We start from the raw sequence: 22,099 nt of genomic DNA, 5'->3' as shown, positions 1-22,099 counted from the left end.
TGTGAGTTTGAGACCAGCCTGGTCTACAGAGCTAGTTCCAGGACAGGCTCCAAAACCACAGAGAAACCCTGTCTCGAAAAAAAAAAAAAAAAAAAAAAAGATTTGCTGTGGTCATGGTGTCTCTTCACAGCAATAAAAACTCTAATTAAGACACTATGTATGAGGACCAGAGTTCAGAACTCTAGAACCCCAAATTCAACCCCTAAACCCTAACCCTGCAGGGGGCACAGAGAAGGGGATCCCCAGCATAAGCTAGACTAACCTAAATCGTGAGCTCTGGGTTCACTGGGAGACCCTACCTCAAAATATAGTGGAGAGCAGCCAAGGAGACAATATCCATCTCAGGCCTTCACATGCAAGTTCAGTGTGCTTGTGCAGAGTGTGGACACACATATGCCACACACGAGCATGTACACCACACACAGTGTGGACACACATACGCCACACACGAGCATGTACACCACACACAATGTGGACACACATGCCCCACACTCGAGCATGTACACCATACACAGTGTGGACACACATACCCCACACACGAGCATGTACACCACACAGTGTGGACACACATACCCCACACACGAACATGTATACCACACCACACACAGTGTGGACACACATACCCCCCACACAAGCATGTACACCACACACAGTGTGGACACACAAACCCCGCACACGAGCATGTACACCACACAGTGTGGACACACATACCCCACACACGAGCATGTACACCACACCACACACGGCAAATAAATAAATAAATATATAGTGCTATGGTTTGAATATGGGTAGTGTCCCCCAAAGGACTATACATAAAGACAGTCCCTAGGACATTGATATTGGGAGGTGCTATGGATTATAAAAAGTGGGGGCTTTACGGGGGTTCCTGAAGAGTACTGTTTGACTCTGGCTACCCCTCTCTCTGAGGTAACTACCTACTTTAACACGCTCTCATCAGAGACCAGACCAAAGTGGCTCCCAGTCTTGGAAAAGAACCTCACACTGTGACCTAAACAAACCTTTTCTAACTAAGTTAGTTGCCTCAGGCATTTCATTGCAATATTGTAAAGTTGACAAGCATAAATAGATTAATGCATGGGAAATTACTGAAATAGCGTGCCTAGTCAATCCGAGTAAACATTAGCCATTGCTCAGAATGCCCTACTATTATTACTTTCCATTATGATTTCATTGTTCACAACAGAAAGTGATGGAGTATTATCTAGACTAGACAATATGTCTGGACTACTAAGACCAATGTCAGAGCCAGGGCAGCCTGCAGCTGAAGTCTCCTCTCGTGTGAAGATGTCAGCATCCACAGAAGCCGCACCAGATGCAGGAGAGATGCGGGAGCAGCTACATGGGATGACAGCAAGAAAGGCTGCCCCACTAAGCTGAAGCTGGTTACTCAGTGATCACATCGCAGATGATGGAATCGAGACTGGCAGAGTGCGGGTCCTGGGCCACCGCTTTCAAAATGGGATTGTGGAAAAGTTATCTAAGATACCGACCCCCCATTTCCAAATATGAGAGTCAATGACAGACAATACCTATGCACACAGTTTCAGTGAGAATGGAAGACAGTGATGCATATGAAGGGCTGTAGACACTCCCTAAGCTACGCAGTGTGTACTCAGTGGTGTTAGCTACTGCTGTTAGTCACAGGTATCTCAAGTGTGCAGATTTTAATTTCCCTCTACAGTGACCCCCAGAGAGCCTGATGCTCTGCAGAAAAAAAGTGGTTCAAAACAGTAAGGTGACAGGATATGAGTTCCTCCAAATGCAAACTCTTAAACACATGGCATAACTGTAACAGTCTGAAATATTCTCTTTTCCACAGTGGGGCTGAACCAGGGCCTAACCCATGCTAACCGCAAGCTCTTATCCCTGGACTCTACTCCCAACCCCCTGAAAAAGGTTAAGAACAAAGACAGCGAAAAGGAGCCAAGGACCTAGCTCGGTGGATAAAGCGCTTGACATCCAAGTGTGAGGCCCGAGTTCAGACCTCCAGTGCTCGTGTCAAACGCTGGGCTTAACGAGGTGTGCCTAAAATCCCAGCAAGGGAACGTGGATACAGGACAACCGTAGGGACTTGCCAGACAGCCAGTCCAGCCAAGCCGGTAAGCTCCAGATTCAGAGAACAACCCTGTCTCAAAAGATAAGGTGGTGAGACAACCAACCAATACACCTGAGGCCTTCTTCTAGCCTACACGCACGCGCACGCACACACACACACACACACACACACACACACACACACACATCACAGAAGCAAGGCCCAGCCGTGGCCGGCTCCATGTCACTCTAGCCTCATGGACAACAGTCAGCCCTGCTGAAGTCAGAGGTCACCCATACACCTGAGGCCTTCTTCTAGCCTACACACACGCGCACGCACACACACACACACACACACACACACACACACACACACATCACAGAAGCAAGGCATCTCCTTTGATAGACAATACTTTCCTATATGACTGTTACGGAAACACACAGACAGGGCTCTGCATATCCTAGGAGCAGGTGTTTGATAGTCCCGGAATGCAGAATGAGCATGCTTCTAAAAGAGAAGAAACACTTGCCCAACTTTAACCTCTATGCACTGGCCCGGCAATCCTAAAGACCAGAGCTATGTACTTGAAAAAGGATTCTTATTACCTGGGTGTGGGCTAGCGGTAATGAGGCTCCATTCATTGATGTCTGAATTGTAGCTCTGCACCTTGTCATAGGTGCAGCTTCCTCGGTAGCCACAGTGGCCGCCAATGACATAGATAACTTCATGCAGGACACAGGCAGTAGCATTTCCCACACCTGTATGTCAATTAAAACCACATCTTAGATTGTTCATGCTTTTCTGAAAGGAATACCAACCTTTTGTTATTGTCTTTTTTTTTTTTTTATAAATTTTATTTATTTATTTATTATGTATACAGTGCTCTGCCCACATGTATTTCTGCAGGCCAGAAGAGGGCACCAAATCTCATTACAGATGGTTGTGAGCCACCATGTGGATGCTGGGAATTGAACTCAGGACCTTTGGAAGAGCAGGCAGAGCTCTTAACCACTGAGCCATCTCCACAGCTCCGTGTTATTGTCTTTGTTATTAGGGAAGATAAACGCAAAAGCACCGTGTTAGGTGCTGAGGGGTAAAAGTGAAAAAGGAAGGCTTCTTGGGCTCTTTTAGGAGTACAAACAATTAGAACATAGTTAGAGAAGGGGGAAATACCATAAAGAGAGAGATGCTAACACTATTTGTCAGATCTAAGAGACATTGCTTTGGACTGGAGAAATCACAGCAAGGGGGACGTGATTTGCCCTGGGCCTGGTGGTTAGGACTCTGGCCAGCAGAGGAAGGCGAAGCTGCTGTGCGCAGAGCAAAGCCCCACAGAGGCACATCAGGCAACGCCGAGTAGGCGAGCACAACGGGAGTGGGCACACGAGAACTTAGGACAGAACGTAAGTTAATGCTATGTCTGTGCTATATTTGGCAGGATATTTCAGGTTTATAAACAGAGGCAGGAGGAGAGTGAAAGGGAGGAGAGCACTCAGAAAGATGCAGGTACAAGCTCCCATAAGGACTAGCCAGTGCTTTGGGTGCGAAGGGAAGGGCCGGGGTGAGAGACGGGTCAAGCGGATAGGCTTCAATGACAAGACAAACCAGGCTGATTCTAAGTCCTGTACTGGGAAAACTTGGAGACTCTGAAGCCACAGAAAAATGAGGAAGCGAAAACAGGTTGGGCCAGGCAAGAAGGGAGGCTCATTTTCATTGACAACACACGGTTTTCAGCCTTTCGGCCAACTTTGACTAACACTGTTAATGTGCCCGGTGCGTCTCCTTGTTGATCTCTACTTCAGAGGAACAGTGGGTTTACAAGCAAGGTAGTTATGAAAAAGAAAGACCCGGGGTTCCCAAAGAAGCCAATTTCTCCTCTGCATATCCCTAAATGCCCCCCCCCAAGGAAATGAAACCGAAATTTGACTCTACTCAAATTCAGTTTACCTAACCAGAAAAGGTGTTACTTAACTTCAGAATGCAAGTAAAACCAACTGAGAAAACATAATATTATTCTTTCTACTGGAAAATGGGAAAGTAAATTTTTGGCAATAGCCCACCCATCAGAATAGGTCAAACAAAGTTGCAGGAGCTGAAGCTGAGTGCTACCCTTCCCTGGGTCACCTAGGCAGAAACCAAGTTTTCAAATGGAAGTCAATACACCTCTGCTCCTGTCTGTGGCTCACACTCGCAATCCCAGCAGCTGCGAGGCTGAGGCCAGAAGACGGTGGATTTGAGGACAGCCTGGGCTACATAGCAAGACACTGTATCAAAAAAAAAAAAAAAAAAGAATCTCTTGAATTTCTATGATTTCAAAAGCCAGCTGGCATTTGGGGAAGGATGGTAGAATATGGAGATTTCCCACACCACTAAGGGTAAAAGCACAGGGCTTTCCTTCCCAACAGCTACACAGGGCTAGTACCCCACCCCACCTTCAGCAAGCAATTTCAAATATAATAACTCTTCAGATTTTCAACAGAGTAACAAATTTCCATCCTCAAAGATATATTATCTATAAAACCTGTGAGTTGCTACCATTGAGAAATAAAAATAGTGATACCTGAAGGTTTACAACTGCTGCTATGGACTTGAACCTGGCTTGTTTCTTCTGTGGCAGAGGAGTCTGAATGGCCAGGATCGGCCTCTCAATCAGTAAACCCTAGGTACATTCAGGTAAAGCCAAAACCTAGACAGGGGCAGGCTCTCTGCTATCTTCTCCCCCAAGTCCTCACACACATGCGGCTGCCTGTGAAAAGCAGGCCCAGTACCAAGGCTTCCCGAGTGCAGCCCTCTGCTCCCAGTGGACTATATGCACACGGACCTTCAGCTTTCTCAAGAACCCCAGCTAGCTGATGCTGCTCTCCCTGACAGATGGCAAACCTGGGCAGAGGGGCCGAATCACTCGCCCAAGTTCGGCAGAGAAAGTCAGAGCTGGGACCCAGGCAGTTTGACTTCAGAGGCAGTGTGTGATCACAAGGCCATCTGCCTCTAAGTTTCTGGCTTGTCATCCAAGAATCACATCAGGTCAATTTCTGGTTCGGGTCACATTCCCACACCCTCACCAGTGTTAAAAAAGCAACAGAAAGGCCTGGGAAGAAACATTCGGGACAAAATGACACTAGCTTGTTAAGAATCTACCAGCTGATTTTTTTGTTTTGTTTGTTTTGTTTCTTTTTAAGACCTTACCCCCCAGCCCTGGAGGGAAGAGGAGCTAGGCTAACTAATTTCAAAAACACAGTGTTTATCAGGCAGACCCTGGGATTCAGTGTGCTTGGCTCTGTGACCACGGGAAGTAAGACAACTTTGTCTCTGTCCTTTCTTTATTTGGAAAGAAGCCTGCATCCCTTAAAAGCACAGTTGTGTGTCTCTGGTTCTCAGGGAAACGTACAATGTTACATTCTGAAGGGATTAGCCTTACAAAGTTTTAGTAAGAGACCTCATAGATCAGTATATTCTAAGAGAGAAAAACTGGCTATTGAAAGGTGGATGGATACCAGATGTGGCGGTGCACACCTTTAATCCGAGCACTTGGGACACAGAGGGAGGAATCTCTGAATCTGAGGCCAGCTTCGTGTATATAGCAAGTTCCAGGCCAGCCATGGCTACATAGTGAGACCTTGTCTCAAAAAATAAGATAAAATAAAAACAAAGCAGAATTGAAAAAACATTTTAAGAGCAAATAAAAAGGAAAACCATGAATTACAAAACTAGTCAGGGCAGTCTGAACTGGATATAAATTAGGACTGGGGTAAGATCTAGAAGGATGATGAAAGGAGGAGTGTGAATTATACTATTTCCTTACTCACACTAAAACGCTTTACGCCATTTCATAAAAAAAAAAATTTTAAAGATGGCATCTTACATAGGCCAGGCTGGCCTTGAACTCACTACCTAGGACTTCTGATTGTCTTGTCTCTGCTTCCTGAGTGCTGGGACCATAGACCTGAGCCACCAGGCCAGTTTAAGTGGTGCTGGGGATGAAACCCAGAGTCAGCAGGCGTGGAAGGCAGGCACTCTACTGACAGTTTTTGGTGCAGTTTTCTTTAAGTCCAGACAAGCTGGGGACTGTTTTTACCCAGACAATGCTGGGCCGAATTGCTTGTGTAATCTCCTGCTGTAGTTCCTCCGGAATCTCTCAGTGTTCTGCATTCTTCCTAAGATTGCTTCCCAAGGAGGGCAGATGGCGGCCTGACCTCGGAGAGTGTAAAACCCTGGGACCGGTCAAAGCTACACTTACCTTTAATCATGTTTGCGATAGGAAGCCACTTCTCTTTCAGCGGGTCATAGAACTCGGCTTCTTCTGCGGGAGCCCCTTTTCTGTAACCACCTAGAGCATAGACGCAGCCCCCCAGGGTGACTGCGCAGTGGTAATACCTGGCATTGAGCATGGGCAAGCCTTCGGTCCACTCGTCACCCTCACTGTTATAGATCCACACTGTGTCAAGGGCGTCTATGTTGTCTGTCCTGTACCCTCCAGTTACATAAATGTTGGGTCCTAAGCATGTGACACCGTAACTCTCCCTGGTATAATCTGGTATTTCTGCTCCCTGAATCCAAACATTTGTCAGAGGATCCCATATGTGAACCTCTGATAAGGGATGCCAGTAATAGCCTCCGATGATATACATGGTGGCTGTGGACCTCTGGGAAATCTCTCTATGCATGGGGTTCAAGGCATTGTAGATGAGGGAGCGTATCTTATTTTCAGTTAGCAGACAGCTTCTTTGAAGGCCTAAAGCTGTCTTTAGGTACACTGGGTCTACATCTATGTTGATGTAGCTTAGCAGATTGCACAGGCATTCGATTCGATTCTCTACATCATGAGCGGTCCACTTAATGACCGGCTCTATGACAGCGTCTTCCTTCCAGACATTGAGATTCTTTCTGGACAAGATAAAGAGAAACTTTTCAAGGCTGATTTCCAGAAATTCTTCTTGCTGCCATACTTCCTTAAACCGCGAGCACAGGATTCTTCGCGATTCCTTCTCTAGTTCTGAACACACGTGAAATTCTGCAAAGGAGTGCATCCCGATACAGTTATCAATATCCAGGTGCCTAACCAAGAACTGCTCGCAAGCTTTCTTGACCGAAAGGAACTGCAGCAGATCGGCTGCTTCGAGAAGGCTTTGTACATTTCTTTTCGTTATCTCAATTTGGGAAGTATATGCATAATTTACAAGGCCTTCCAAGATGTCATGGTGGATGCCAAACAGTTTGATTTTACTTTTAAATTTTTCTTTCATGTCAGCTGTGAACATGGCCTTAAAATAATTGCTGCAGGCAGCTAAAACGACTCGGTGACAGTGGAAGATTATGCCGGAAGGGCACTGAAGGGTAATATCAGTAAATAATCCATCCAAATAAAATGTTCTGAATGCATCCAGAAAATCGACTGGATGCGCTGAATCCTTGAAAAGATAAATGTAATCTTCTTGTCCTTTCAGAGCCATGGCTGCAATAGATATAAACAAAAACGTTTTCAGTCTTGTGTGGTACCGCTAATAATTAACGTTAAATCTTCCAATCATCAGACATTGATGAAATCAGGCGTATTACAAAACCAGACTGAATCCAGTCACCCAAACACCATATGCAAAATGTGCTGAACTATTTATACGATGGTCTATTTAAATTCAAGATAGCTCGGCGCCCTAAATGAGGCCCCTGGATTTTTCAGTTGTCCATTTGCTAAGAGATCCTTACTGCCCCCGGTCTCCTAATATCTGCAATCTGTCCCAGTCTGGCAGTTCCTCAGAGTTCACACTCCGCAGGCCAATTGTCCGAGGGGGTCACCCCGCCGCAGCTCGGCCCCAACCCAGCGCTTCTCTCTCTGGTTCAAAGAACACCGAGATGCCACCAAGATGGAGAGACTCTCAGAAAAGGGATCCCTGCGCCCCGCCGCTGGCTGACAACAGAAGAGCCACTTGGCCCAGAGCTCGGCTCTCCAGCCCGCGCTAGCCTGGGCCCGGGCCGCGTTCCCGGCGGGAGAGCGCCCCGCCCCGGGGCCCCGCGCGAAGGTTTGACTCCCGGGCGTCGCGCGTCACCGTTGGCCGCTACCCACGGCCTCCTCGAGGCCGGGAGCGCAGGTGTGGACGACTTCCCCACCCCAGGGACCCACGCGCCCGCCCTCCCACCCAGTCCCGCACGGCCATTGTCTGCGCTCCGCTGCGCGCGGGCTCGGGGGCGGCCTGGTCTCTCGCGGGGCCCGCTCGCCCCTCCGGCCGGCCCTTCCCGGGCTGCTCGGCTCCGACCTACCTCGCCGGCGGCAGGGGAGACGCGGACCCGGGCTAGCGACCGGCGGGGGTGGGGGCGCCTCCCGACCCACTGACCATCTTTGGAAACGCGCGGCGGGGCGCGGCGGAGGCCGCCTGCTAGTGCAGCTCCAGCCCACAAGGCGCCCCCGCTTCGGTGGCCCGCGGCTCCCCGCCTCCGCCCGCAGCCCCCCACAGCCCCCGCACCGGCTCCCGCAGCAGGTGGGCCGCGTCCATGGGTCAGCCCCTCTCGGCTCGCGCGCTCACGCCCATTGCACCGCCCGCTCCAGGATAAACCCCGAGTCCCCAGTTGACGCCGGAGGGGAGTGGGCACGGGTACCTTCTCTCTCCCTGGAGACCTCCTGCCAGCCCAGGCCCGAGGGGTGCTGAGGAGAGAGCGCCCAGAGAGGGCGGCGAAACTAAGGTCTGGGATTAGGGCTGCCTTCAGATGCCACAAGTAGCCGCTTTCGCACAAACTCCATGCTGCCTCCAACAGAGCGCGCAGGAAGGAGCCTTGGGGTTGCTTAGCACACCAGGAGTTAACCTGGAAGCTTCCAGGAAAAGTGGGGGTAGCCTGGGTCAAGGCTTGAGTCCAAGCACCAAGATTCAAGCGGCTGTAAGGGGCAACCGCCAGTCTTCTGGTGATGTGCATTGTGCTACACTCGAAAGTCCACTTTCTTATAGCAACAAAAGATAAGAATCACATGCTTTTTTATCAGCAAGATTTTGAAGAATTTAGCAGCACCTCATAAGGCTGGGAACTGGTAATCGGGTTTGAAAGATGGTCCACGGCTGTCACCCTGGAAGGTCAGGGTGAACTAAGAGAACTGAGAGAACGCGAGAACTAAGGTGGTTCTTAGAGTATTGCAAGAATGAAAGCGTCTACAGACACATAATGGCCATACCTTACATGATGGGAGAACTCTGAACACATAAGCGCAGAAAACCGAGCCACAGCCTCTGCTGAAATTGCACCAGAACAGCCAGGAAGCCAACTTCTGTTTCTACCCCCCCACTTCCACTTCTGGACCAACCCGGGAAATATAAATATGTCAAAACGGATCACAGGCATTTGTAGCCCACCCCCGGCTTTCCCAGCCAACTCCCTCCAATCAGATTTCTAGGATGGCAGAGGTGGAGGCAGCTCTTGCCCCGCCTCCTTGCTTCTTCCTCTCCTTTTTCTTCTATTTTTATACACCCTTCTCATGTCCCTGCCTGCTTTGAGCCTCTGGGAGGGACAAGTGATGATGATTGGCCCCCTTGCCAAGCAAGCTCTGAACAAATGCATGCTTGTTCTCCTTTGAGTGCTTTTAGTTTAATTCCACATCCTTGTGTTGATGTCGGGTACTGGCTGTGTAGGACCTCAAACCTCCACTCCAGATTTCGGAAATCTTCATTCTGTTGAAGAGCACCACGTGATATTTAGAAAAAAATTAATTGGCCAGAATCTGGCCAACGATTTAATACCACAGTAAGAAAGCAAAGGAGGCTTTGATTGGGGGTCTAAAGTTCACTGTCACTTACCTAGCACAGCCTCGAGCAAGCACGAGCATATGCGCGCACACACACATGCACGCATGCGCGCGCACACACGCACACACTTGCGGGGGGGGGGGAGGTTGAAATATATATATATCTACTCACCTTTGCAGTGGTCTCTCCGGTTTTTGTCTGTGGTTTTGCCCTGCTGGGAAATGAACCCGCAGTCTCTTCGATAAAGCACCAAGTGAAGAGTAACTACTCTTGCAATATGCCCCAGGGTCTGTGTTTCATTACGCAACAGACAGCCTTAGCTGTCCTGGAACTCGCTCTGTAGACCAGGCTAGCCTCGAATTCACAGAGATCCACCTGCTTCTGCCTCCCAAGTGCTGGGACCAAAGGCGGGCGCCACCACCACCTGGCTGGGAAATAATTTTTTAAATTTTATTTGTGTGTGTGTGTGTGTGTACATCACGTGTGTGCAGAACCTACAGAAACCAGGAGACATTGTTGGATCCCGTATCACCAGAGTTACAGTGACCGTGAGCTGCCATGAGAATACTTAGAACCAAACCCTGGCCCTCTGCAATTGCAACCAGTTCACTAACCCATGAACCCAGCATCCCACAGAAATAAATCATAAGAAAATGTGTATTAATAGATTCTAAACCTAACTGGTAGAATCATAACAGTATATGATAGATAACTCTTGAGTAGAGAGGGTCACCATACTGCTATTTGTGCAAAATTTTTGCAGATTGTTAAAGTAGAACTTTTGCCTCCAAGCTATCGGCGATGCCACACGCCTCTCATCCGAGCAGAGTAGGCTAATGCGAGAGGATCCTGAGTTTGAGGCCACCCTACAGAAAACAAAAAGACCCTGTCTCAAAACAAAACGAAACTTTTGCCTACTGTGTCTAATGCTCCCAAGTTCTGAATTATTGCTTAAAAATATGTTGCCTGAGACTAGGGATAAAGCCCGATGGCTAAGGTGCTTGCTGCACAAACATGAACACTCGAGTTCAACTCTCACAACCCCCTTAAACAGCTGGGCACAGAGGTCTGTGCTTGTAATTCCAGCACTCAGAATGCAGAGACAGATGGACTCCTAGGGTTTATGGATAAGCCAGTGCAACCTAAGACAGGAGCTGCAGGCCCCAGTGAGAGAGAGAGACAGTCTCAAAAATCAAGGTCTAGAGTTCCTAACCAACAACGCCAGGCGTTGACCTCTGGAATCTATCCACACACATCATGTGCTAATCAGCTTCCCCTTGCCAAGAGAAGCACACAGACCCCGGGGCGTATTGCAAGAGCAGTTATTCTTCATCTGATACTTTATCAAAGAGACTACAGGTTCATTTCCCAGCAGGGAAAGACCACACCAAACAAAAACCAAAGAGGCCCCTGCAAAGGTGAGTAGATCTGAAACATTCCAGACCTGTGAGTAGCTTCCATAAAGAAAACAACGTCAGGAAACAGACCACCCAGGATTCCAAGTCCTAGTGAAATATGGGCCCAACCAGAGATGAGACTAAAGGATTCTCAGCAGATACAGAGCTTGGCTTGGCGTAGAGTTGACAATGAGGCCACATCATATTTCACCTTTTGAAGAGCTCCTGGCTTCTAAACATCATTATTTTTACTTCATTAAAACACCACTAAGTAAAGTCCTTTCATTAAATGCTAGATATACTAATTATGGTATCCTTATCAGCATGAGTAGGTGGTAAGCATACATGTATATAAATTGTACACTACTTCCAGCACAAACTACCCAAGGAAAGTTCAAAGTGCACGCTTTATACAGTCCGCAGAGGTGTATTTATCTGGCTGTCCCTGAGAGCTGACATGTCTCGGCAAGTTCTCTGGAAGTTGTAGTGATATTTCATTTGTATTTTAATAAATAAAGCTTGCCTGAAGGTCAGTGAAAAGCAGCAACACTAGTCAGCCATACAGCCCAGGCAGTGGCTGCACACACATTTAATCCCAGCATTTGGGAGGCAGAGGCAAGCAAATCTCTTGATCGGAAGTCAGCCTGGTCTACATAGTGAGTGAGTTATAGGACAACCAAGGCTACACAGAGAAACCCTGTCTTGAGAAACCAAAATAAACTAAAAGGTGAACATTATGGGGTTGAAAAGATGGCCCAATACAATGTTTGTGGCACAAGCATCATGCCCTGAGTTCAGATTCTCAGCATGAAGAACCAGGCACAGACAAGCACGGTGGGTGGCACACACCTTTAATGCCAGCAGTGGGCAAAGGTGGAGGATGGCAGGAGGATCTCAGTGAGTTCAAGACCACCTGATCTTCATAGCATGTTCAAAAATAGCAGGGCTCTGTAGAGAGATCCTGTCTCATAAAAATAAAACAAACAAAAACAAAATAATGGGCACAAGGCCAGCACTAAAGAGGCAAAGATACCCTAGCCAAATAGGGGAACTCTAGGTCCACAGAGACCTGGTTTCAAAAATAGGGCGGAGAGCAATTACAGACTCACCTGATATCAGCCATCAGTCTCCACGCGCAGGCCAGTCAGGTGCACATTCCTACCCACCCACAGTGACCCCCACCGCCAAAGACATTCTAATGACAAATATTTTTGCAAGTCAGAAGGTGTGGTGTTTTATCTTTGGTTGTCAACACTCCAAAGCCTAGAATCAGGTGGGAAGGGAAGTTTTTTGTTTTTGTCTTGTTTGCTTTTGAATGTTTCAGGTAGGGTCTCACTAGATCAGGTTGGCCTGGAATTTACAGAGATCCGCCTGCCTCAGCCTCCTGAGTGCTGGGATTAAAGGTGTGCGTCACTATGCCTAGTTCCATGTAATTATTTTTATTTCAATAATAATATGATGAAACACTACTTAGTATTATACAGTACATATATGTATGTCAGTCCTTTTCAGTCAAACTTAAAATTCTTTATAGGGAGCTGGAGAGATGACTCAGCAGCACTGGCTGCTCTTCCAGAAGACTTGGGTTCAGTTCCCAACACCCACGTGGTGGTTCACAATCATTCATAACTCCATTTCCAGGGAATATGATGCCCATTTCTGAACTCTCTGGGTACCAGTGTACACATAGTACACTTACATACATGTAGACAAAAACACTCATACACAAAAGAACTAAAATAAATCTTTCTTAAAAAAAATCCTCTGCAAGGCATTCATCTTCATGAGATATCTGACACTCAGACTCTGGTATTGTTTGGTAGGTATCCTGGAAGTATTTGGTAAATGACACTCAAAACTGTGCAATAGCATATTATCTGGATTTAAACATGCAAGGAACCGTCAATAGTTTTCTCGGGGAATATACTTTTGTATTGATTTGCTTGTAATCCCAACACTGAGGGCAGGAAAATCTTGAGTTCCAGGTCAGCCTGGATGACAAATTAAGATCCTGTTTCAAAATTTTTAAACACTTGTGGGGTTTGGGAGATGGCTCACTAGATAAGCCATCTTACCTACTGCAAGCAGACAGAGTGCCTGAGTTCAAATCCCCAGCACCCACGTAAAGCTAGGCAAGGCTGCAGGCTCCTATAATGCCAACATAGGGTTGGGAAGGCAGGCACATCCCAATAGCTCATTGGCCAGCCAGCCTAGCTCAAACAGCAAGCTTTCAGTTCATTGAGGGACTGTCTCAAGGCAACAAGGCAGACTTTGGTGAAGCAGAAGACTCATACCGTGTTCTGACTTCTGCATGGGTTCATGTGTGCCCATATATTCATGTGCATGCACCACACATACACGACCCCCCCCCTCTACGCACACAGTGTATGTTCATATTGAATTGAAGATAAAATATTGTTTGAAACTGGTTGAAAAGAATGTGACTTTCATATTGTAACAAAATCCAGAATATGAGCCATCAAGATGCCCCAGCCATCAGAGGCCCTTGCCACCATTCCTCATGGCCTGTTAAAGCCCCAGGACTCACAGTGCGGAAAGAGACAACCAACTCCTCAAGCCATTCTCTGACACCACCCCCCACTGTGACATGAACACACACAAATATATAAATAACTATGAATGTTTAAAAATGCCGGACTATGACTGTAGGGTATTAGAGAAAGGTAAACGAAAGCCAGGTGATGAAAGCCAGGTGGCAGCGGCAGCACATGCCTTTAATCCCAGCACCAAGTTTGAGCAGCTTGGTCTACAAAGAGGGTTCCAGGACAACCAGGGCTACACAGAGAAACCCTGTCAAAAAAAGAAAAGGAAAAGAAAAAAGGAAGGAAGAAAAGAAAGTGAACAAGCAAGGTTTTTTTTTTTTTCTGCATTGGTTATAAAGCCCTATGTAGCAACCAGTATTCAGTTTTATAAATATTTTTTGATAGCTGCTTACATATACAATTGAAAACCTGTCACTTAGAAGTAAAAGAGAAACTAACTTTTTTTTTCTTCTAAGTAACATTTTCCATAAACAATGGGAGTCTCCAAGAATTTCTGTTAGGAAAACATGATTTGTTTCCATATGAACCATCATCACACAGACATCACACTGTATAACATAAACAAGAATAGATTTAGCTCTTGGCTCCGAATAAATTATCCCATAAACCCTCACAAAGCACATCTGAAAAATGCCCACAGCGGAGCTAGCACAGCCCCGAGAACAGAATAAATGTGGGTAGGAGAGTTTGCTCGGTTCATCCCTCTGTGGCTGCATGTCCTCTTGTCTTATTAGCTACGTGAAGGACCCCTTCCCCCATGCTCTGAAAGACAGTCTGTCCCGTGCTGAGTAGGGAAGTCACTCTCAACTCCGGACCTACTCCACCATTAACAGAAAATGCTGGACCCATCCAATGGCTCCCTGCAGGTAGCTTACTGCTCTCACTCTTTCTTACCTTTAAACAGTGTATGAGATGTTAGAGGGAAACCTCTAACTATCCTCTAGAGCTGCTTTCAACAAGGAGACAAAAATTTACATACTGTAAAAATAATGAATATGTGGGTGGAACAGAAATAGTATTGGGAAAAGTACACCAGAGGTATAATTATAGCTCGCAATACAAATGGCCTTTAAAGGCATAGTTTTGATTTTATTTATTTATTTAAAAATTGGGTTAAGGCCGGGCGATGGTGGCGCACGCCTTTAATCCCAGCACTCGGGAGGCAGAGGCAGGCGGATCTCCGTGAGTTCGAGACCAGCCTGGTCTACAGAGCGAGTTCCAGGACAGGCTCCAAAGCCACAGAGAAACCCTGTCTCCAAAAACAAAAAAACAAAAAAAAAAAAAATTGGGTTAAGGGGCTAGAGAGATGGCTCAGCAGTTAAGGGTGCTGGTTTCTCTTCCAGAACATTCAGGTTGAATCCCCAATATCCACATGGTGGTTCACAACTGCATGTAAATCCAGTTCCAATATTGGATGTCTCACCTGGCCTCTGAGGGCACTAGACATGCGCAAAGAGAAATCACACATAAGCACTAAAAATAATAATAATAATAAAAAAAACCCTGGGTATAGGGATGCATGCCTGTAATCTTAGCACTCAGGAGGCAGAAGCAGGTGGATCAGAAGTTCAAGATCATTTTCTGTCATAGCCAGGTGGTGGTGGCACATGCCTTTAGTCCCAGCCCTTGGGAGTCAGAGGCAGAAAGATTTTTGTGAAGCCAGTCTTGTCTACAGATTGAGTTCCAAGACAGTCAGGGCTACACAGAGAAACCCTATCTCAAAACAAACAAACAAAAATACCTCAGTCAGGGGCTGGAGAGATGGCTCAGTGGTTAAGAGCATTGCCTGCTCTTCCAAAGGTCCTGAGTTCAATTCCCAGCAACCACATGGTGGCTCACAACCATCTGTAAAAGAGGTCTGGCGACCTCTTCTGGCCTTCAGGCATACAGACAGAATATTGTATACATAATAAATAAATAAATAAATAAATAAATAAATAAATAAATAAATAAATAAATATTTCCCTTAAAAAAATACCTCAGTCATAAGAAGTAGGTGACTAAACTACGTGGTGATCACCTCATCACTACAATGTGGTAGGATATTATTTTAAGGTGTGATACTTTTGTTTATGCTCTGAAACATTTGTTTAATGAGGTAAAGATGTATTGCTTTTATTTATGCTGCATTTGTTTGACTCTGTGAGCCTATGATTCTTTACCTGTCTAAAACACTTGATGGTCTAATAAATATAATAATGTCTAATAAAGAGCTGAACGGCCACAGCAAGGCAGAAGAAAGGCTAGGTGGGACTGGCAGGCAGAGAGTAAATACAGAAGGAGAGCTCTGGAGGAATGGGAAGGAGAAAGAACAGGGAAAGGAGGATGGCAGGGGCCGACCACCCAGTCACCCAGCCAGCCATGGAGAAAGAGGGAAAGACGGACATACAGAAGAGAAGGAAAAAGCTCAGAGGCAAAATGTAGATGGGATAAGTTAAGAAAAGCTCGTAAGAAACAAGCCAAGCTAAGGCCAGGCATTTATAAGTAATAGTTAAGCCTCTGTGTGTGATTTATTTGGGAACTGGGTGGTGGGCCCCCCCAAGGAGTAAAAAAAAAACAAAAGCCAAAAAACCAAAGACCTGGAGTAAAAAAAAAAAAAAAAGTAAAACAATCAACATCAGAACTATGTCTCAATTTATTTATTTTTAAATTTTTACTTTGTATATATAGGTTTGTCTGTGTGTATTCAGCTTCTCTTGGAAACTGAAAGAAGGATTTAGGTCTGTGGAAGAAGAGGCTATAGTTGAGATACCCAGTGTGGGTACCAGGAACCCAGCTCATGTTATATTCAAGAGTATCAAGCCTTCTCTCCAAGCCCCAAAATATTAAATACTCACGTGAAGACTGCCATATCATGGCAAAGATATAGACAGTGTGATAAGGAATTTTGTTGTTATTGTTTTTTGAGACAGGGTTTCTTTGTGTAGCCTTGGCTATCCTGAAACTCATTCTGTAGACCAGGCTGGCCTCGAACTCACAGAGATCCACTTGTCTCTGCCTCCCAAGTGCTGGAATTAAAGACCTGTGCCACCACTGCCCAGCCAAAATTTTTCTTAATGTATAAATATTATTTCAAAATTTGTAAGATCAATATGTAAATGTATTCAAACTTCTTGTCATGATATTAATGGTCATATAGAGTACTAACTCATTCTAGAATAGGTTTCATCTAGCTTCCTGTGCATGATTTCAGGTTTGAGTCTGAATCAGGTAACTAGGAATTAAATTTGTGTACCCTGGATGTATTTAATAGATTGTGGCGCCGGGCGGTGGTGGCGCACGCCTTTAATCCCAGCACTTGGGAGGCAGAGGCAGGAGGATCTCTGTGAGTTCGAGGTCAGCCTGGTCTACAAAGGGAGTTCCAGGACAGGCTCCAAAGCTATAGAGAAACCCTGTCTCGAAAAACCAAAAAAAAAAAAAAAAAAAAAAAAATAGATTGTGGTTCTTTAATCTCTCTGAGATCTACTGCTTATGATATTTAAAATGTTTAAGTTTTCCCAAGTGAACTGTGACCATTACTAACAGCAACCTTTGGAGTCTCCGAAAGGATGATGAAGCCCCACAATGATGATTCCACTTGGATTGTGGTAAAGCCATTATGTCGACAAACACCACCCAAAGGTCTACCTTGGACTAAAAACCACTCAGGGCATTTTCAAGGTCAGCTCCAGGGGATCTTGTGTCCTCTTTGGCTTCTTTGGCATCCGCACTCACATTGCACACATTCACACATACAGCACATGCAGAAGATAAATCCTCAAAGGAATTCAAAATTAGAGATGAAAAAGGGAGACCTTTCAACCGAGATCAATGAAATCTAGAGGCTTTTTCAAAAATACTTTTATATCTTTTTATTCTAGTTGAAAATATATAAAAGAAATTTATAAATTTCTAGACACATGACTGACCAAACTTAAATTAAGAGGATATAAACTAAACAGACCTATAATGAAAAATGAGCTTGAGGCAATAATACAGTATCTCCCAACCAAGGATTCCTGTGCGACCCTTAAAGAACCAACAGTGTCTCTCAAACTATTCCATAAAATAAAAAGGGAAGGTGTGCTACCAACTCAGTCTAAAAATCCAGTATTAGCCTCGTAATAACTGTTCAATTCCCTGCAGCCACATAGTTGCTCACACTATCTGATGGGATCTGATGCCCTCTTCTGACACAAAGTCCAAAGAACACTCATATACATAAATAAATCTTTTTTAAAAATTACATAATGGGCTGGTTAGATGGCTCAGCAGTTAAGGACACTTGTCACCAATGGTGATGACCTGAGTTCAATCCCTGGGACCCACATGGTGGAACAAGAACCAACTCCCATAGGCTGTCTTCTGACCTCCAAAACATGCACCATGGCATGCCTCAACCCACACGAATAAATAAAACCTAAAGTACTACACCCCTATTTTAAAAATAGATTTCGGAGGATATTATATACATTTGAAAGCCTTTTATTCTTTTTAAAAAGATTTATTTATTATGTATACAGTGTTCTGCCTGCTTGTATGCCTGCAGGCCAGAAGAAGGTACCAGATCTCATTACAGATGGTTGTGAGCCACCATGTGGTTGTTGAAAATTAAACTCAGGACCTTTGGAAGAGCAGTCAGTGCTCTTAACCTCTGAGCCATCTCTCCAGCCCCCAAAAGCCTTTTATTCTTATGTGAATAAAGTGTCTGTCTTTTCTTGCTGGGGGTGGGGGGTGAGGAGAAAATAAGCTGATATTTCTTGCATTTCAAGGACTCTTCAATGGCATCTTTAACACATGATAGTTTATGTGGTTTCCTCTCTTGCTTTCACAGATGCCTAAAAATGCTCCTAGTTTGTCATCAACCCTAATTAGGTGATCTTCATGTTCAGCACAAAGCTCCTCCACCGACTGGACACACATTGGCTCGTCACAACTGCATTCAGGCATGCACGTGCCTAAGGCCTTGGCAGCTCTGTGTAATTCCCATGCTGAGCCACCTTGGAAGAGTGCTACTGGGGGTGAGGTCAAAGAATCTCAAGCTAAGTCCAAAATATTTTAATTATATTTTTTATTATAAGGGGCAAACTCACGGAACAGGAATGAGAAATCCAACCTCTGGTGTGTAATGCGGGAATGAGAGAAAGAGAGAGTGAGCGAGCAGTGGGTTATGGGTGAACACACATGTCTCTACGAACTGCTCAGCAGAGCATGAGGGCATCAGGCTATGTTCAACATTTCTAACTACTGGGTATATTTTTTAAATAAATGAGCAAAATAAGGCCACCTTTTCCGGGAATAAGTTAAAAAAATACAATTCACTCACCATCCGTAGACTAGACCACGAGTTCCATCTACTCAGTTATGTATTTTTCCACCTTTTCCTGGGCACCGGCCACCTGGAATGAATGCTGTATTTTGCAGTTAGGGAGGGCACTGACTAGTTTTTGGCTAATGGTATTTAAACAGAACTGCTTGGTACAATTGGAAACTATCCTTAAACAAAGGGTTATAACCCCACTGTCCTGGTTCTTGCTGGTCAGAATGTTTGCTGTGAGGGCATTGACTGGAGCCAAAAGCTGAGGTTGGTTAAGCAACAATGTGCCCTTAAATATCACCAGAATTCCTTAAAGAGGAAAACCCCTCTCATTTCTACAGGGTTAGTGAGCCCAATCTTAACTAATACACATTTCAGTGGTTGGCACATTACTCCTTTATTAGAAATTGTAAATGAGAAATTATTTCAACACCTGAAGACCAAACTACAACAGCAGATTCCATAGGCTCAAGATTTTGAGACATTCTGGCAAGAGTCCTATGTAGAGTATACCCTTTCCGTGGCATGGCAACATCATTTTTCCTTAAAAAGGTAACTGGACAGACATCATTTCCACCATCTCCTATATAAACAATCCGTGAATATCTCACTCCCTTCTCTAACTGTTTATCTATAAATTCTACCAAAACTGCATTTTTGCAAAGGTTCTTTGGACACCTATTGCAAGAATGAGCATGGCAATTTTTCACTGTGAGACGACCACTGTTATCAAAAGCTGCTGGATTAGTAAACACGTTATCAAAGACATCATGAAAATCAGCAGCTTCTAAAACCCAATCTATGAAGACTGAGTTTGAATCTGAAATAATGATGCAATCAAATTTATCCTTATTCATCCTTAGAAAGCTGAAAAGCTCCACCATCCCTGAAGTGAAAGGCATGGATATCACTGTTCTTCTCATTTCATCCTCGTTCACCCCTTCATCTCCCAGATACTTAAAGACTCTGCCCATAAATTCTGTCCAGAACCCCTTCTGGTAAGAATCTTGCAGTTCCATGGGAAGCTTTTTGTCTGGAGCACACTGTACAATCCGGGTGTCACTATTGTCATCTATGATTGTATTGTCGAAGTCAAACACCAGCAAAACTTTCATGGTTCCAGTAAGAGATTTGGGTTACCCTGCAGAAGAAGAAATATTATCCCTAACCATACTGTGTTTACGTATCCATTACACTTATTTAGGATCAGAAGTAAACGTTAACCTGCTAAGAGCTAGGGGTGGTAGTACACGCTGTCATCTTGGCACTTAGGAGGCTGTTTTAGGACTGCCATTTATTTTCCTAAGATAAGTGCCACACTTTATTAGCTTATAATATTTGTAATAATCCTCATATCAAGTAACAGGCCATAATGTTATGAATATTCTACATACTAACAAAAATTCTGAACAAATTTAAGTTCATGTAACTTTATAAAATATAATTTTTAAATGGCTTTCAGATTGAACTCAATGTCAGAGTTTGACTAAATGATTGGTTAATGCTACACCTGAAATATCTAAGTCAACTCAATTCTCCAAAATTAGTTTGACTTTTGTTAAAGGTTTTGATACATTTATTTGCATTTTCTCTAAATCATTTAGTCTTGAGGTACCAAATGTTAACTTGAGTAAACACACCACATATGACAGGACAGATGTTTCTGTTTTCATTAGAATGGAAATGATTAACTTATAAATGTCCAAAAGAAATGAAAATACTAAGTTTCATAATAACAGTTATTAAGGGTGAAAACTATCACACTAAAAAAAATAGTAACCATAGAGAATTCCAAGAAAAAGATAAAATTGGTACATGTAAACAAACAAAAAAGAGACGAAATATTTTTGAAAGATCACTCAAACATCTCATCTAATTTTAATACCCTACTACATACAATTGCTGTCACTCTCATCTTAAAGATCTATAAAGCAATTATTAAAGAAGTGGAATTGTGGGCTGTGGTCAGTGTGGCTCCAGTTTTACATTTTTGAGTACAGTATTCTAGGTCTGGTTGGTGGCAATGCCTTTAGCCTTGGCAGACAGAGGCAGGAGTGTCTTTGTAGGCCTGGTTCACATAGCCAGTTTCAGGACCCCAAAAACACAAAACCAAACACAATTAATTAAATACAACAGTTTAATGCCTAATAAATAAGATATTAAAGCTATTTATTAATTTATTTCTTTGAGACAGGGTCTCACCATGTAGCCTTGACTTGCCGAGAATTCTCTACGTAGAAGTCTACTTGGAACTAATAGCAATTCACCTGCCTCTTAAGTACTGGGATTAAGCATGTGCCACCATATCTATTCATTGCTTTAAAATAAACACCAAGTAGGTAATCTGTGTTTGTTTTGTGTACCCCTGGCTGTCTTGGTAGAGGAGGTTGGCCTTGAACTCCACCTGCCTCTGCCTCCAGAGCGCTGGGTACCACCCCTGCTCTCTTAACTCTTAGAAGAGCACAAGAGTGAAATAAACACACATTCAAGGTTGATCTAAGAGTATTTGTTCTCAATTTTAGAATTTCCCATCTTTTAAGTATATTTTTTATTAAAATGACTTACCTAAGATGGCACTTGCAGTCCAATTAATCTTATTTCAGCACAGAGCTTAGGTCCAATTAATCTTATTTCAGCACAGAGCTTAGGTCATTAACATCTTTAATTTGCCAGCTGTCTTCACACATTACTCCATTTCTGTATGCAGATAAATTGCTCTGATGTACAGCAAAGGAATGGACACTTCTTAACTCCTAGAATTAATAAAGTATTTTAAAAGCTTAAATTTTACACTTCCTAATTGACTCCCTTTTCCTCATATCAAAAAAAAACATGTACTGGCAATGAAGAAACAAAATTTGATCATACACATAAATTTGAAATAAATACAAAAAAGAGACTATCATAAGGAAATATCTGATCTAGTTAATAAAATCACAAGTGTTAAGTCAATTGAATTTCATTTCAGGTTTTCTTGTTAAAAGGGAAACACATACTTTATTATCAATAAATATAGAGATACTAGTAACCTATTGAAAATAAAAACCTATAAAAATTAGGGA

General features: G+C 44.2%; 2 protein-coding genes across 4 annotated transcripts in view; both read right to left on the bottom strand.

The window, feature by feature from the left end:
* LOC102002333 (kelch-like protein 23) overlaps positions 1-9,434 on the bottom strand; it is a 14,369-nt gene extending 4,935 nt beyond the window's left edge. The window contains exons 1-3 of one of the 3 annotated variants that reach the window (XM_005346529.3): positions 9,213-9,434; positions 6,294-7,508; positions 2,662-2,814 (exon numbers count right to left, since the gene is read on the bottom strand). In XM_005346529.3, the coding sequence (XP_005346586.1) occupies positions 2,662-2,814; positions 6,294-7,506 (1,366 nt within the window). In that variant the 5' untranslated portion in view covers positions 7,507-7,508; positions 9,213-9,434. Of the gene's footprint in view, positions 1-2,661; positions 2,815-6,293; positions 7,509-8,311; positions 8,497-8,647; positions 8,859-9,212 lie in introns of those variants that run through there. The other 2 variants (XM_013346052.2, XM_026778599.1) reach the window with 2 other exon arrangements.
* Positions 9,435-19,415: 9,981 nt separating this feature from the next.
* Phospho2 (phosphatase, orphan 2) lies at positions 19,416-21,778 on the bottom strand. The gene is made up of 2 exons (XM_026778876.1): positions 21,603-21,778; positions 19,416-20,178 (listed from the first exon to the last, which is right to left on the bottom strand). Exon 2 carries the CDS (start codon positions 20,150-20,152, stop codon positions 19,427-19,429), a length of 726 nt encoding a protein of 241 aa, XP_026634677.1. The 5' UTR covers positions 20,153-20,178; positions 21,603-21,778; the 3' UTR covers positions 19,416-19,426.
* Positions 21,779-22,099: the final 321 nt, after the last annotated feature.

The sequence above is a fragment of the Microtus ochrogaster genome, chromosome 4, assembly GCF_000317375.1.
Source record: "Microtus ochrogaster isolate Prairie Vole_2 chromosome 4, MicOch1.0, whole genome shotgun sequence".
NCBI classification, from domain to species: Eukaryota; Metazoa; Chordata; class Mammalia; order Rodentia; family Cricetidae; genus Microtus; species Microtus ochrogaster.
Note: the sequence above shows the minus strand (reverse complement) of the source record. Positions and strands in the feature narration are given on the sequence as shown.

Excerpts from the sequence above, each read along its gene's own strand:
- Phospho2 (XM_026778876.1), bottom strand. The coding sequence starts at position 20,152 with ATGAAAGTTTTGCTGGTGTTTGACTTCGACAATACAATCATAGATGAC.